Raw genomic sequence first — 14,943 nt, forward strand, 5'->3', positions numbered from 1 at the left:
TTCGGAAGATCGAGCAAAAAAGTGATGCTCTCGTGTCTCAGGGGAGTTCACACTGTAACTATTGCTTGTCTGACACTCCCTATTGACACGAGACGTCCGTTTCACAATTAGTTGTTGGAGGCATTTCTCAAGCAACTCCAGATGAGACATATTAAAACGTTTCTTTCAAAGTGAGAGATCATTCTAGGAGCCACTGAGACGCAAATAATAAACACCACGAGGCTTTGTGATGGTGATAATGACAGGTCAAACGCTGCTTGCCGATAGGTTTCTTCGCGCATACCACACTCGATATGCTCCATGCTGAAGTGTTTTTTTGTTTGTTTGTTTATGTTTGTGTCCCACGTGATGTTACAAATCAGTCAGAATCGTAAGTGGCGCAAGCGCGACTCGAGGGCCAAGCGCAGTACAACCCCATGCCTCATTATTTCTACAGTTCCTTGGTAAAAAGAAAACAACGGCTGATAACAAAAATAACAGTTCATCTCTGGGACTACTGCTTTGTTAAAAGCGGTTTGCAGCTTATCGGATATCATTTCTTTGGATCTTTTTTCCTAGTCGAAGTGGGCAATTATAGTTAATTGTGTGTTTCGTTCATGTACATTATATTTCCTTTCTCTTCGTAATTCGACTCTGTTAACGACGGAACATATTTTTGAACACCCGCTACAGGTGAATATAGCACGTTTTTGTTGCGTGATCGCTCAGGGATGTTGACGTTTTTTTTAATTAATAAGCTTATAGCATGTTGAAATTTGCTGATGTTCTCTAAACTACAATCACATCTTCTAGTCTGCTCCTTAAGATTATTCGCAAACTAAAATGACTGCGCTCAGGAATAAGAAAGAAATGTAAAAATCTTCCCAGCTGTCCTCTGCAAAACAGCAATGGAAAGTAAGAACATCTCATATTTTTTTGATGTTAACATATAGTTTTATTCATTATTTTTTCTTTAAACTCCAAAAATAGAAATAGTTCAGTGACGTCATCACACAACTTCCTTTTTCTACTCACACTTAAGTCGCATAACTCCGGCATATGCCAAAACATTGGCAAATCAAAAGCGTTTCTCGTTTCCACAGAGACCTTAGTTGAGGTTGACTTTGCAACATAAGGCAGGGGAGACTATTTGTAGTACACCATTTATATCCTTGATTTCGGGTCATCTAAATTGAAAAGCTGAATTATTTCTACAGAAGAAATTTTGGGAGTAATTTCTTTCCAATGATTTACCTCAATTTTGAGACCATTCGCCTCCACTAGGATGGTAAGTTTCAGTTTTAACAATGCATTAATGTTTACAGGGTTTATCCCAAGATTTCATTTTTTCTTGGCAATAAACAGAGTTATTGTTTTCTTTTCTATATTTGCCTTTTACTTCTCCGAGAAACAAAACCATTAAAATTTATCGCGTCCTTAAGATGTGGTAAGAAATTACATAGTTCGACTGTTTAATAATAACATACTTTCCTGCTAAGAGTAAGGAGAGTGGGGTAAAGGGGGCAGGGGGTATACCTTGCAAGGATAAAAGTATGGAAATTCACTAGGCAATATTTCAAAGATTAAATAATAATACATTTTATTTCAAGAGGACAGCACGGAATAGTTACAGAAACTAGTAACCTTGTGGCCCTCTATCTAAAATTCAAATTACAACAACATATTCCGAATATACAAAGCCAAAGTGCAAAATAAATAAAACTATGGAAATATAGAAGTTCTGCATCAATATAAATAAGTATAAAAGTTAATGATATGAAAAGAGAAATATATGCAAAATAAGATTAAACTATGAAATGGTGTAATTCCTCGCCGCTCTTCGAAGAAGATATTTCGACAGTTATTCTTAAAGGAATAACTTATTAATCAACTTATAAAGAAATTGAACTTATCTGCAAAATTTTTAGCGGGTGAGTATATGAAGTAAATTCATATTTTGTTGTTCTGGTCAGTGGCTACGAAGTTAAATTCTACTTCCTGCAGAGTTTTTATAAATGACAGTGAAGGTGAATGGTCTCCAAATTGAGTAAGAGACGAAATGTCTCTGTTCAAACACAGGACGAAATCACATGTTTCCGTATTTCTGAAACGTGGCGGAAACAAGCAACTCCATGTTTCCGTTATGTTTAACATGCACAAAAAGTGGTCCGGTTCCGTTGTATACGCAGCAACGGAAACGCGAGAAAACGTCACGAAACCGGTAACGGAAACACAGGTTATCTGTCGTGTTTCCAGAACGGTTTAACATGTTTCTGCCACGTTTTCGTTGACGGATTCTTGCAATTTCGTCCTGTGGAATGTGTAATTTCCTTATCAAAAAGGAAATGCCAAATAGGAAATATTGTGGAAAAAGATTGTAACTTTGAAGAAGGAGGTCTGCAATGTAGGCTGGAAAATACAGGGAAAGCAATTCCGAAAAGGATTTTTCACAAAATGCAACATTTTGGGGAATTCGAAAGAACATTTTTTGGGATGATTTTGCAAATGCATTCGGGTAATATAACCATTATGAACATGTCTAGTTTTAAAGTTCCTCGGTTTACCTTCTCTCTCCCCGATTCACAGCACGCAAGACATTAGCTATTTTACAATATTAAGCTTTCTGGGCTTCGTATAACTTTTCTTCGCTTTACTGTTATGTAAAGTTGTCTCACAACCTATATCACGTTGACGGTGATCATTGGATGAGCTTTTTGACCTCAACAATACTTCAGCACGATTCAAAGCTGCAGAATTTGGGGAATGCCATTGTTGAGTCTGATCGGGAAGGCTTTTTTTCGAGCTGGGCCCGATGAGTTTTCTTTTCATGTCGAAGGAGTTTTCAGCAGACGAGCTTGAATAGACTGGATTTTTTATCACCAGGCCAGGAATTTTCGAGCTCTTTGTAGATCCTACAAGTTTCTTTCCAACTGTATGTTTTTCTTTGATCTTCTTAATTGCTTGTTTGTTCTTCTCTTTACTCGCATTTATCTTGATGAACAGCTCAGAATAGAACGAGTTCACGAATTCGCTCACTTCTTCAACAAAAGCTTCTTTCGAAGCAAAATGTGATGTAGATGATTTGAGTCTTGCAACTGAAATAATAAAAATTTCACGATTGATTGCTCTACCATAAATCTTAAAACTCAGGCTATTTTTTAAAAGCTCAGCCTCCAAAAGTAAAGAGTCAAATCTAGCAAATTCTCCCGACGATTCCTCCCGTTTTTGAGCGAGTTAGTTGTCTGGTAGCTAATAGTTCCCATCTTGAATTTGCAAAGGGAGAGGAAGGATAAGCTGACAAATATTAGAAGGAAAACAAACCTCGTCATCTCCTTCCAGCTGCCAGTCTGTCTTTCTATGAATTACCTCGCTAGATTACATTTTTTTACCCAACCCAGGTCATCTCGGTCACACCAATCCAAAATTGCGGCCAAGAGAAATCGATCTCGCAATTCTCCCCAAGCATTTGCCGTTATGTGTATTCTATGTTCACATTTGAAATAAACCAAACCAGACACCCTATTTGGTTTCCATTAAACAAAGCAATACCTTTACCTTTGTTTTCCAGAGGAACAAATATCTTATAATGATAGATAAGTCCAACGATGACAGCAACTCCTAACATTCCAATCAAAGAAGCCATCGCGATAAGGAACATATCAGAAGAACCATCAAACAGGCCCGTGCTTTGTTCCACATCCTCATCTGATGAAGCTGGCTAAAGTAAAAAAAGAACGATCAGCGTTTTCAAAGTGCACGGGGCTGTCTGCAATGTACCTTTGGTGGGTAGACTGTGCCACGAATAGCTTGAGATTATACGATTTCTTTAATGACAGAGGGTGGTCGGTAATGTCAGTCAGGTAATGTCTATCAATACTGGAAACTTATTATTACCTTAGAAACATAGAGTTGCAAAGAGTGCTCTAAAACTCGTTCCGGATAAAGATATCTATTTAGCACTAATTTCCTAATGTTCAAAGGCGCTTTCCAATCTCAAAAAGATAAAAAATGGTTCTATAAAAGTAATAAAAAAGCTAATTCAATCAAGAAAAGTTTTAAGTGTAATTAGGAAAACAGGCACTGATGAACTGTTTCTGACATACAAAGTATTACTCGGTGTTGATGCTTCAGAAAATAAAACCAGCTTTTATGAATTGATCGCTCGCGTTTTCCTGCCCTTCAGACAGTTTGATTGGTTTTACCGTGCGTTCTTATTGGTTCTTTCGATATTCTCCTTTTATCTGATTGAACGTTGTGATTTCTTTGCTTTATTTTTACGACAATTAATTGAAGTTTTCTCTTCTAACCCAAAACAGTACCTCAAAAATCTCTGCATACTCCATGTGTTCAAACAAAGGCGTTTTTTAAAGAAAATGAGACACTTACATCAAGCGTCTCTGTTGTATTCTGGATGATTTGGATTATTTTGCTTATTTGCATGCTGATGTAATCGCGACATCTCTGTTCCACATTTACTGCTGCTCCTGATAGAACAACTCCATAACCAAATGGTCTGTCCAGAATCTCTTTGACAAAGATTTTGTCGTTGAAGAGCTCGTCTTTGTGCTCTGCTGCAACATAGGTGTCTAAAAGAGCACCTTCAACTTTTCCATCCTCCAGCGCTGAACGGATGTCCTCAAAGTTGGTATATTTCTTATCTGTGATTCAGTTATAGGTTAGTTAAGACTTATGATTATAAACAAGTTTTCTCACGGCTTTACTGAGCATTTTTACAATAGCATTTTTTTTTCCTGCAAGTTTACATTTCCAAGTAAGTTTACTTAGACTTGGTAGTTTAAATAACCAGCGACACAAGCTTGCATATCAAAGATCAACTTGTTTGATATTTTGATATTGATGATATCAATTGGATTGTTAGCTATCACGTCCCCAATAACAAAGTCGGAGAAGAAATTAATAACCTAATTATATAAGCAGTGGCAGTGAATGATAAGAGGCTGAAAATTATCCTTGTCATGCCAGCTGCCCTAAAAGAATTTTTTTCTCATAAAACACATTTTTTTCATTTTTTTTGACACCTTCAATCTTGGACGAAGGGACCTGCCTAACAAACAAAGTGCTTTTTCTTTCCCACATTAATGTATCAAGGAAAACACGCTGGTTACATGCAGATTAATTGCTTCCTTTTGGTTAGAAAAGTATAGTAGTAATCACAGAAAAAAAGGAAAATTCAGTATTACCTTCATTTACTCTTGCGTTTTTCAAAGTGCCGACGCGTTGCTCTGTAGAGTTTTGAATGGCTCCAATCTGAAATGACATAAATATCCAGACACTTTCGTGAGTTTTCAAGAACAAGCAATGAGACAACCAATCAGTCATTTACTAGTTCCATCTATCGATCGATCAAATAATCCATCAATCAGTCAATTGGCCAATCAATTAGTCGGTCTGTTCTAAATCGACAAATAAGTCCATTTATTCACCAATACTGAATTAACCATTTGATAATCAGTGCATTGTTTGTCATTATTATGCAAATCCATTGATTTTGTTGCAGAAAAATTTGCTGGTGAGATTCCATCCAAAGCGCAAAGAATAGTTAGAAACGTATTGTGAAAGTCTTCGAAATAACTCACCTTTGTGCCATAGAGGGTAACGGGATATGATATTGTTGAAGACGTGAGCGCTGAACAAATTGTACCAATCAGAATTGAGATAATAACTAGACCAGTCAGGGTCCATGCGATACCAAAAATACGAGCAGGAACAGAACGGGGCGAGCGATCTCCATAACTGATTTAAGGAAAAAAAAAAAAAAAGCAACAAACAAATGATAAAGGTCCTTAACGAAGTTCATGCGGCCAAAAGTTATTTTTTCGTGCTGTTCTCACCCGACAGTTGTCATGGAGATAAATGACCACCAGAATCCTTCACCGACGCCTTTGCTAAAAGAGGCTGGAAATTCATCCGGGTTTTGCTTCATGTCCTGTTTAAAAATATTACGTGAAAAAAAGTTTTAAAAAACTATTTATACTTCTAATAAACTACCGCATCTGATCTGCGCGAGGCTTGATAATGTCGTTTCAAAGAATTGTCGAATAAGAAAAAAGACACATTATTTCAACAGAAGAAAAGAAAGAAAATCATGCCTATTTTCATAAGGCTTATGGCTTAAACGAGGGAAAATTCAGGGAAAGAGAGGTAAAACGGTTTTATATTCAAAAAAATAAATTAAACAACATTGCCACTACTTCACCGATTTACGCCTCTACGGGGAATGAGCCCACGCCTGTTCGATGCTAATTCGGTACAAAGCCGCATGTTTACAGCGTGGCAAATATTGATGGAATTTCTTCCTCGCTTAGAGGAATCTCTTATCAAATAATATGTGTGAGATGAACCAAATAAATCCTATTTCATGTTTTCCAACAGGTAAATACTTGTTATATCTACTCACCAGAACCCATACAATAAACCCTGCGATGAACGCCATACAGCCTGAAAGCACTACCAACGGAGCGCAATCCAACACAGCACTTATCATGTTCCGGGCCGCTGTTCCAGGCATCCTCTTCACTGCAATAAACGCTAGTCCTGGAGACTCCACAAGGTTTATGTAGACATTACTTCCCATGAACCTTGTGATGTATTCGTTGCCATAAATCGGGAAACTTATCTGTGGGATATTATCAATGTCAGCTAGAACTCCTAAGAGACTTTTCTTGAAGGCATCTTTTCCTTTTCCGTTTGAATCAGTTTTAACTATAGTACGACCGTATTCAGGACAGGTGTCGCAAGCCGCTTGAATCATGTCAATGACAATGTTACTCAATATTCCACCAAACTTCTTGTCCTGTCTGTTCACTCTTAGATATGGAGAAGCTGACCAGTAGTTGGTGTAAAGGATTTTCGGACAGCGACAGGTTTCTAAAAGAGAAGGAAAGACGAAAAAAAGAAGAAAACAAATTCCATTTTTTTTTTATCAGAAGGACAAAAATCAATACTCACCAATATGCTTATGTCCTACCCTCCCACTCACCTCTCCCTCGTCGAGAGAACCAAATAACGACACCATATAAAGAAGCTGTCTGCATTACTTATCTCCTGGGGGAGGGGGGGCGGGTGTTGGAGAATTTGGTTTGTATCAAGATATAATTTACCTCATCCCCCCATAAGACTGTAATATGCTTATGAACCCCCTTCTTGCCAGTTAACTGGCAGTAAATTTCAAGTAAAGTTCTGAAAACAATTTACAATGAGGCTGCTATCATTTTTCTCTTCTCCTGGTATTTCACTCCCGCATCAAACTCACCACCATAAACATAATCGCTATACGGGCCCATTCCCTTTTGAGTGAACGCCGCCACTTTAATTTCGTAAATTGAGTAGGTTTGAACTTTCAAAAATATGAAGAGATCCGTTGATTTTGCTATGGCTGTTTCCTCCTCCCATGGAAGAACTTCCTTTTCAGCTGTTACAATTCTTCGATATTTTATGGAATACCCCATGAGAAGACCACCGACATAACCAAAAGGCACAGGACTCCAGGTGACTTTAATGAATTCTGCAGCTTTTAGTCTTTCAGCAGCTACGCTTTGAGGAGGCTTGTTAGGCACTAAGGATAAGAAAAAAAGCTCCTGACAAAGCCATAGATTGATTGATAAGATTTCAGAGCCTTAGCGAAAGACTGCTGAGATATTCCAGACTTCTTCTGAAAATCTAGCTAGCTCGGAAGCACTCAACCAATTTCAAATCTTAAAAATATTATGCATCACAATATTCTTCCGCGTTATTCTTCAGCGCAGCTGTAAAACCTACGCTAAGCGTCCTTCATCACATTTCTATGTTCATGACTGCTTCATCCTCTATCAAGAAAGCTTGTCAAGATATTAAAGAAGATTATCATTTGTAAATTTTGATAAGCCATCCTTGACCCTGTGCCTTTAAAAATCCTCTATACTGTCTTCCATATATTTCTTGATAAGTCAGCCCTAATAATCTGTTGTTAAATCAGTCAATATCCCCCATATATTGTTTCTTCTCCCTATGAACTCTTTAAATGGAATTATGCTGCACGGAGACATTTTTAACTCCTGGAAATAAAAGAGTTAACTGTGAATAGAAGAGTGCATAAACTCACCATCTCCAAACGTATAAGCGATGTCAGAATACTCTTCGCCACAGCCTTTTGATGTTCTAGCGCAAACCACAACTTTGTATGGTGTGAAATATTCCAGATCTTTCAAATGTATTTCATATTCATCTACACCTAGTGTCTTGCTCATCCAGGGCGATGACCCGTCATCTATTGCGTATCTCACCTCGTACCCTAGAAGTATTCCATGCACATGGACTTGGCTGATTTGTTCCCAGGAAACACGGATTGAACTCTCACTTGTAGATTTAATGACGCTATTGGGAGGCGGTTCACTTGGTACTGGGTAGAGAAGAAAAGTAGTACTAAGTTCAATCTAAAAGGTTTTTAGAACAGAAAAGTATTTAGCTTGTTGAAGAAAACGTAACTCAGCGTCATTAAAGATAAGATAAAGCAAAGGTCAATGTCATTTCATTGACAAAGAATTGTATATGGTCTACTCTCTAGCGCAACTTTTGTGATCCCTCAAACCTGAATAATTTAATTTCAGCGATGCCACACCTATATGGTGGCTCTTACTTCGATTTTTACCGAATCAAATTGAAATTTGGGGTGTTTGTTACGGTGGGAGAAAAAAAGGAAATCACGGACAAAGTCAGTTCTCTTTGGCAACCCTTTCAACTCCGACAGTAATTAACCTACCATTCATTTGCATAGTTTTACAAAAAATGTCGTACAAACAGATGTACAGGATCAACAGAGGGGTCATTTTGATATAACACACAGTTCTCTAAGCTAATTTTTATAGATTTACTTCTTGGCGTGTTAGCGAGAGGCCTGGCACAGAAACTGAAAGGTTTCTCTTCATATTTCAAACTTACCGTCCTCCTGAGTGATGACAGAGACTGCGTTACTAGACACTCCATTTCCGCTGCTTGTAAAAGCATACACCCGGATGGTGTAGTTAGTAAACTTTTTTAAATCCTCAAGCACTGCTTCTGAGGGATTGGGAGGTAATGATTTCATAATATCTGGTTGGAATTTTTGATTGATTTTTTTATATACTACAACATAGCCAAGCAGTGGAGCGGAAGGTGGCTGGAAGACAGCAGTCCATTTCAACTCAACTCTCGTCGAAGTGGTACTAGTAGCCTCCGTGATGAGTGGAGCTTCCGGTACTGCAGAACAAAAATACTGTCAAAGTTATCCAAATCACGTAATACGTGCTGAGAAGAGATTTTGATGGTTTAAAATGTATTTTAGCTCACTCTCACGATTGTTCAGACTGCTTCGTTTTTAATTTCTTCAGTTCTTATAATAATGGCCTTACAGCATGACAGGACGGAAAATGCATGTACTGTAAGTACCTCCCATTGTCCCATTCTAAGGCTTTGTATGGGACAACGGGAGGTACTTACAGTGCACGTATTTTCCATCCTGTCATGTTATGATCTGCGCGGCCCAATTATGTTTTAGGCCCTTAGCTCTTAAAGCTGATCTTTGCCATTATATACTGGCTTGGGCTAAAATACCTCTTGGACCCGGAACGTACTCAATGCCGAAGAAAATATACTGTGTCGTTTTATTATTTGAAGGTCTTTAGCCTCTCCTTTTTAACATAAGTTATAAGACACTTTGGCAGCTTAAAGATTGAAACCTAACGAGATATGTTCATTAAAGAATACGAAATTGTGAAGAGGAAGAATCATCGATGAGCCACACTTATTTTGCAAAATTTTGGATTTTTTTCATTTTTTACAGGTCTTCGGTATATTAAACGCCAGCTCTCAGAGGTAGTTACAGCTGACGTCTCTAGACATTTTAGGAAATATTGATATCTTTCATCCTCGTCAACGATAAGCCAAAGGCGTGAGGCAAGAAATATAGGCCAAATCAGAGTCGTCCTTGATTGGAAGTCGTCAAAATCCAAGGAAATTACGAAGGCTTATTAGAACAAAATATAGTCTCGCGGTGGAACAATGCAGTAAGCTCAGAGCCAAAACTAGCAAAATGTCTGAAGGGTACTAGCTTCTCAAGCTAATGATGGAGCAGCGCAATCCCGTAACGCTATTTACACTCATCAGTTGAGAATTACTTTGCTTACGTACCATTCGAGGCTGTGATATTAAGCAACTCAGCTGAAGTTTCCCCCAATGCACCTCCCGCTATTTCTTCTTGAATTGAAACGATCTGTAATGAGTCTATTCCAGGGTAGGTAACGTTAAAACTAGAAATAACACTTCCAGGTCTGAAAATGAAGAAGACGAATTAAAGCCGTCATTTTCAAATGCGAATATATTGATATTGTACTGTTAAGTGCGCCTTATCGTGTAACAAGGAAGTTTAAGGTTTAAAGCGGCGCACATGACTTGCATGAAACTACCGCAGGGAATGTTAGTTTATCGTTAGTTACACACCACTGTTAAGTCAGCCTACTACTCTCTAAAACTTGCCTTCAGTTTCTAATGAATCCCAAACACAACTTACATAACGCACCTGAACTCTAAAACCACCACTGTAACATCTTCATCTCTTTTGTTATAAAAATTGATTATCTAGAGAAAACGACAAAACAAACAAACAAACAATAAGATAGCAAAGCGTTAATAAGGAAATTAATTTCGAACTAAACTTAGCCAAAATCAAAACTAGAAAAATCTTAACTCCAACCCTTAACAAATCCCTAATCCTGCATCCAGAATCCCGTGCCTCGATTTCCGTATTTCGCATCCCAAAGCCCGTACTCTATGTCTTTTCTCATCCTTAGCCCCATGTCCTGCTGCGCCTCGAGCAATTCTTACGCTTCTTTATCGTACTCCAAACTTCCTTCATGCATCCATTCCTCGGTATAGGCGCATTAGACATGAACCAATTTTGAAATGTTTAAAAATTTGACAACGCAAAAACCGGCATCAGTGCCGCCCCGTCAGTAGGATGCATTGGCATTTATGCTTAAATAAGTCGTGTAACAGATTAAAATTGCCGTAACACAAATGACCTCTTTCTTAATTGTATCTTCAAGGTCCATGTAATCTTCACTTTCCACACTAGCTAGATTGCTGTTCCAGTCTCTACTTTTTAACTTGAGTTTGTAGTTTATCATTTCAGCTGAAAATCGGAAACAAAAAATAGTTATTGGCAGATGCATTAATATATTTTGTCACATAAATGGACCTTGGAAGTTTACCAGATATCTCAATCGAAGAATTACTGTAATAGAAAGCAAACCTACGCATCATATAAACTAAAAGCGAACCTGGACAACTTGCCAAATTACAGCTCTCCATTTCTGTGGGTAAACCTTCGCAGTTTTTCCCGCCAAAAGCTGGTGCTGGGTTATCACATGTGCGTTTCCTTGTTCTAGATCCGCCATTACAGGGTTTGTTACAGTTGGGCCATTCATTCCAGTCGCTCCAGTTGCCGTGAACTTCAAAATACCCGAAAGATTTTGGAAGTTAATTTAATGCGACAAGAGTACATTTTCATGAAAGGACCAGCCACTCCCAAAGTAAATTGACGCCGAAAACGTTTGATCTCGGTAATAAGAGAAGTACATTACTCATCTCATGGGTGCTTAGGATAGCATAGAGTAAAGCCCCTTGGGATGTCTCTGGTCAGCCACTGAGCAAAAGAGAAGTCGTTGGTTAGCCAAACCAGTCCTTTTCCTTCTTCTATCCATGCTCAAGACGCTTGTTAAATTGCTGATCGTGGCAGTATATTCCATGCTACTAATGCTTAGCTTACTATAAAGTATTCTGAACTAACTTGGTGGTTAGGTATTGGAACGCTATATCTAAAGGTTTAATATTCCATTAATCTAATGAGGCTCGAATTCTCCTTTTTCTTACATTCATTAAGATTAACAACAACAACAACAACTTTTCGTTGGAACTTTTTAGAAGCTTTCCTACCTATCCTATTGCCACATGTATCACCGATGTATTCTGAGGTACAATTGCACGTGAAATCCTTCAGATCAGCTGTCCTTGTACAATTACCATCGTTTTTACATGGATTCGGGAGACAGGGATCGTCTGTTGAGAGATATACCCAAAGCAAAGCTGTTAAACTTTTTAAACATGCTGCAGCTCAAAAATGATCTTTGATGATGATGCCTAAGCTAGAGATTCGAAATTTCTATCTTTTGAGTTGAGTTCGTTGCGTACACTTGTTAATCGCGACAATGGCAGACAAGTATAATCTCTTTGCGACATAAATATAACACTCTCAAGGTCTTTTAAAATTCTCTGTTACGTTTCATACATAATATTTTCTCATAAAATATTTAGAGATTCTATGGATATAAACTGTACGCATACATCTCTATGAAATACACATCATTACGATTTTCAAGCACATATTGAACCAGCATTCAAAACTATGGCACGTCCTGGAATGATGTTGTTGTTTCGTTAATATTATGTTAATTTTTTCTGTAAAGTAAAGTTAACAATTATTTTGGTAAACAAGATAGCACCTTTTAGAAGAGAACAATCAAAACCGACAAACTCTGAAGTGCAATTGCAATTGTATCCAAGAAGGTTGCTCTCCGCGGTGCACATCCCGTCATGGTTGCAGGGGTTGTCTGAGCATCGGTCACCTGATAGGGAACTTTGATTTAGAAAAATGCAAATATTTTCAATACCTCGCAATACAAATACATAGTTCTGACTTCCATGAGAGACTCCTAGATAGTTGTTCTCACTCAAATAAGGCCTACAAAGTAGAAAATAGAACTGATAAATTGATGCAACTCTATGACTGGTTGATGTATGTAGAAATGGGTAGAATAGATTACGTGTAAACAAACGGATGGACTGACGTCAATTCTAGGATTTATGATTTCACTGAGTCTTTGGTTCAATGATTGATTGCACTTTTGGTGAATGTCTCATACCTTGCTCGAAGCCACAGTTAAATCCAATATACCCTGAAGGGCAGCTGCATTCAAAACCCAGCGGGTTACTGTCCTCTGTACAGGTTCCTCCATTCAGACAGGGCTCTGGTGAACACGGGTCACCTATATAATAAATAAAGAAAATGCAAAAAGTCAAATTCAGAGGGAAAACTTCATATACGTCCAACCTAATGCATCAAGTCGAATTTAAGATCTGGAATATTGTCTTTGTTAAAGGAGGAACACTAAAATAACCTCTGGTGATCCCCCAGAATATGGATGACAATTGAAACCAAACTCAGCCACTATGTAAACACAGGTACGTGAATCGAACCCGAGCCAAAATGATTGCACAGCCCTTCGCATGCACCTCGTCACTCCTGCGTTTACCACCAAAAATAACCTTTTCAAGAGTGTTCTAATGGGTGATTTTACTTTTAGTGGAGTTATCTTTTGTGTTTTGTTTAATTCATTTTCATAGCATTGTCTATTAGCAATCATCTCTTTACTTATAATCTGTGAGCTTCCTAATCCGTCGTTGAAGAGAATCTGTCCTTTCCTTTACACACCTTATTTGCCCTTATAATAAAATCAAGAGGTCCCTTATTCAGTTCCTTTACGTTTTGCAACATACACAGCCTCAATGCTGTGCGATTGGACTTTTTTAATACGATGCTTTGTGCTCGTCACCTCCTTACACATCACCCCGCCCTTTAATAACATAAGTGGCCATAGCACCTGACTCAGATCCACAGTTATAACTTGAGTACGACGATGGACATTCACACTCAAAATACGGCCATTCATCGATGTATTCACAAGTTCCTCCGTTGAAACAAGGACTAGGGGAACACTGATCAGCTGTTAATAAGGAGGAGAACATTTAATCTGAAATCTGTTGTCATTTTAAAACTTTCATTCTATTTGTTTTAGTTCTGCTAGTCCAGATATTGTTTTAGTTTACTGATAAGTCAAGAGAGTCATTCTGTCATCCTCTTATTTTGACATGCTGTCAGCCTATCACGTTTTCATTTCATCACTCCATCACTCTGTAATTCTCTCATTCAGCCATTTTTTCATTAATTCAACTAATTTATACTTCTGTTATTCTGTCAATCTTCCCTTATGTGTCTCTTTCAACCCTCCATTTTCGGTCACTATATCCTTCAGTTTAGAGGCCTTTCCTTCTTTCTTCCTTCTGGCAACCTTTCATTTTGTTATTTCAGTCTGTCTGTCAGCCTGTAAATTTATTGGTTCATTCCTCCATCTGTGTTCTTGTTTTTTCTTTTTTATTGATAAATGATGTAATCATATAATTACTCCATCTTTTATCTGTTTCTTAAATTCTTGGTCTATGTATTGTTTGGTGGTCTAAAGAACGACATAATTAGGTTCCTTACGTATTTGATACCAGCAATTATGGCCCAGGTATCCAGCTGAACAACTGCATCTGAAGTAGGGCCAGTGATGAAGGAACAAACAGGTACCTCCATTTAAACATGGCTGACTAAGTGAGCATACATCGCCTGTAATGAGATGGAAAAAGAGGATGTTATCTAGATTTAACCTTGACATGGCAAGCTTTAATTGAAACTAGAGAAGTCCCTTACCAATCTCACATCTATCACCATTGTATCCCGAAGAACAACTGCAGGTGTAACCTCCGGTTATTAAGTTACGGTTACAGGTTCCACCATTCAGACAGGGATATGATAAACAAGAATCTACAGACATTTCAAACGATAATTAAAAAGTTTGCAAAATAATTGAGGAGAGAGATTAGAGTGCGTCTGGGAGAAAAGCGTTGATCAGTAGAAAGATTCACAAGATTATTATTGTCGGTGACTGTGTCAAGTACCTAAGGTTTGTGTACCGCTTTTCTGCTCACCATCCATGATGGATAGCGAGTTATGTAAAGTAGGCTAACTATGAACAATTATAAACTAAATAACAAGCTTTAATGGCTACCAAATACATGCCAAAACGTTAAGATTATGCGATCTCGATTTTT

The 14,943-nt window shown here is 37.9% G+C and overlaps 1 protein-coding gene across 1 annotated transcript; it reads right to left on the reverse strand.

Moving 5' to 3' along the window:
* Positions 1-1,510: 1,510 nt before the first annotated feature.
* On the reverse strand, positions 1,511-14,507 carry LOC113665122 (uncharacterized). The gene is made up of 19 exons (XM_089205950.1): positions 14,333-14,507; positions 13,671-13,793; positions 12,933-13,055; positions 12,513-12,635; positions 11,947-12,069; positions 11,292-11,462; positions 11,034-11,143; positions 10,532-10,590; positions 10,144-10,283; positions 8,917-9,213; positions 8,081-8,377; positions 7,253-7,555; positions 6,398-6,867; positions 5,832-5,926; positions 5,577-5,733; positions 5,181-5,247; positions 4,366-4,637; positions 3,535-3,697; positions 1,511-3,074 (listed from the first exon to the last, which is right to left on the reverse strand). The coding sequence occupies exons 1-19, from the start codon at positions 14,505-14,507 to the stop codon at positions 2,581-2,583; spliced, it is 3,762 nt and encodes a 1,253-aa protein (XP_089062076.1). The 3' UTR covers positions 1,511-2,580.
* Positions 14,508-14,943: the final 436 nt, after the last annotated feature.

This window comes from Pocillopora damicornis, chromosome 5 (genome assembly GCF_964200805.1).
Source record: "Pocillopora damicornis chromosome 5, jaPocDami1.2, whole genome shotgun sequence".
Lineage (NCBI taxonomy): Eukaryota > Metazoa > Cnidaria > Anthozoa > Scleractinia > Pocilloporidae > Pocillopora > Pocillopora damicornis.

Excerpts from the sequence above, each read along its gene's own strand:
- LOC113665122 (XM_089205950.1), bottom strand. The coding sequence starts at position 14,507 with ATGTCAAGGTTAAATCTAGATAACATCCTCTTTTTCCATCTCATTACA. Across the intron at positions 5,927-6,397 it reads GGTTTATTGTATGGGTTCTG|GACATGAAGCAAAACCCGGA; the intron begins GTGAGTAGATAT and ends ATTTTTAAACAG. Across the intron at positions 3,698-4,365 it reads ATACAACAGAGACGCTTGAT|CCAGCTTCATCAGATGAGGA; the intron begins GTAAGTGTCTCA and ends TTTTTACTTTAG.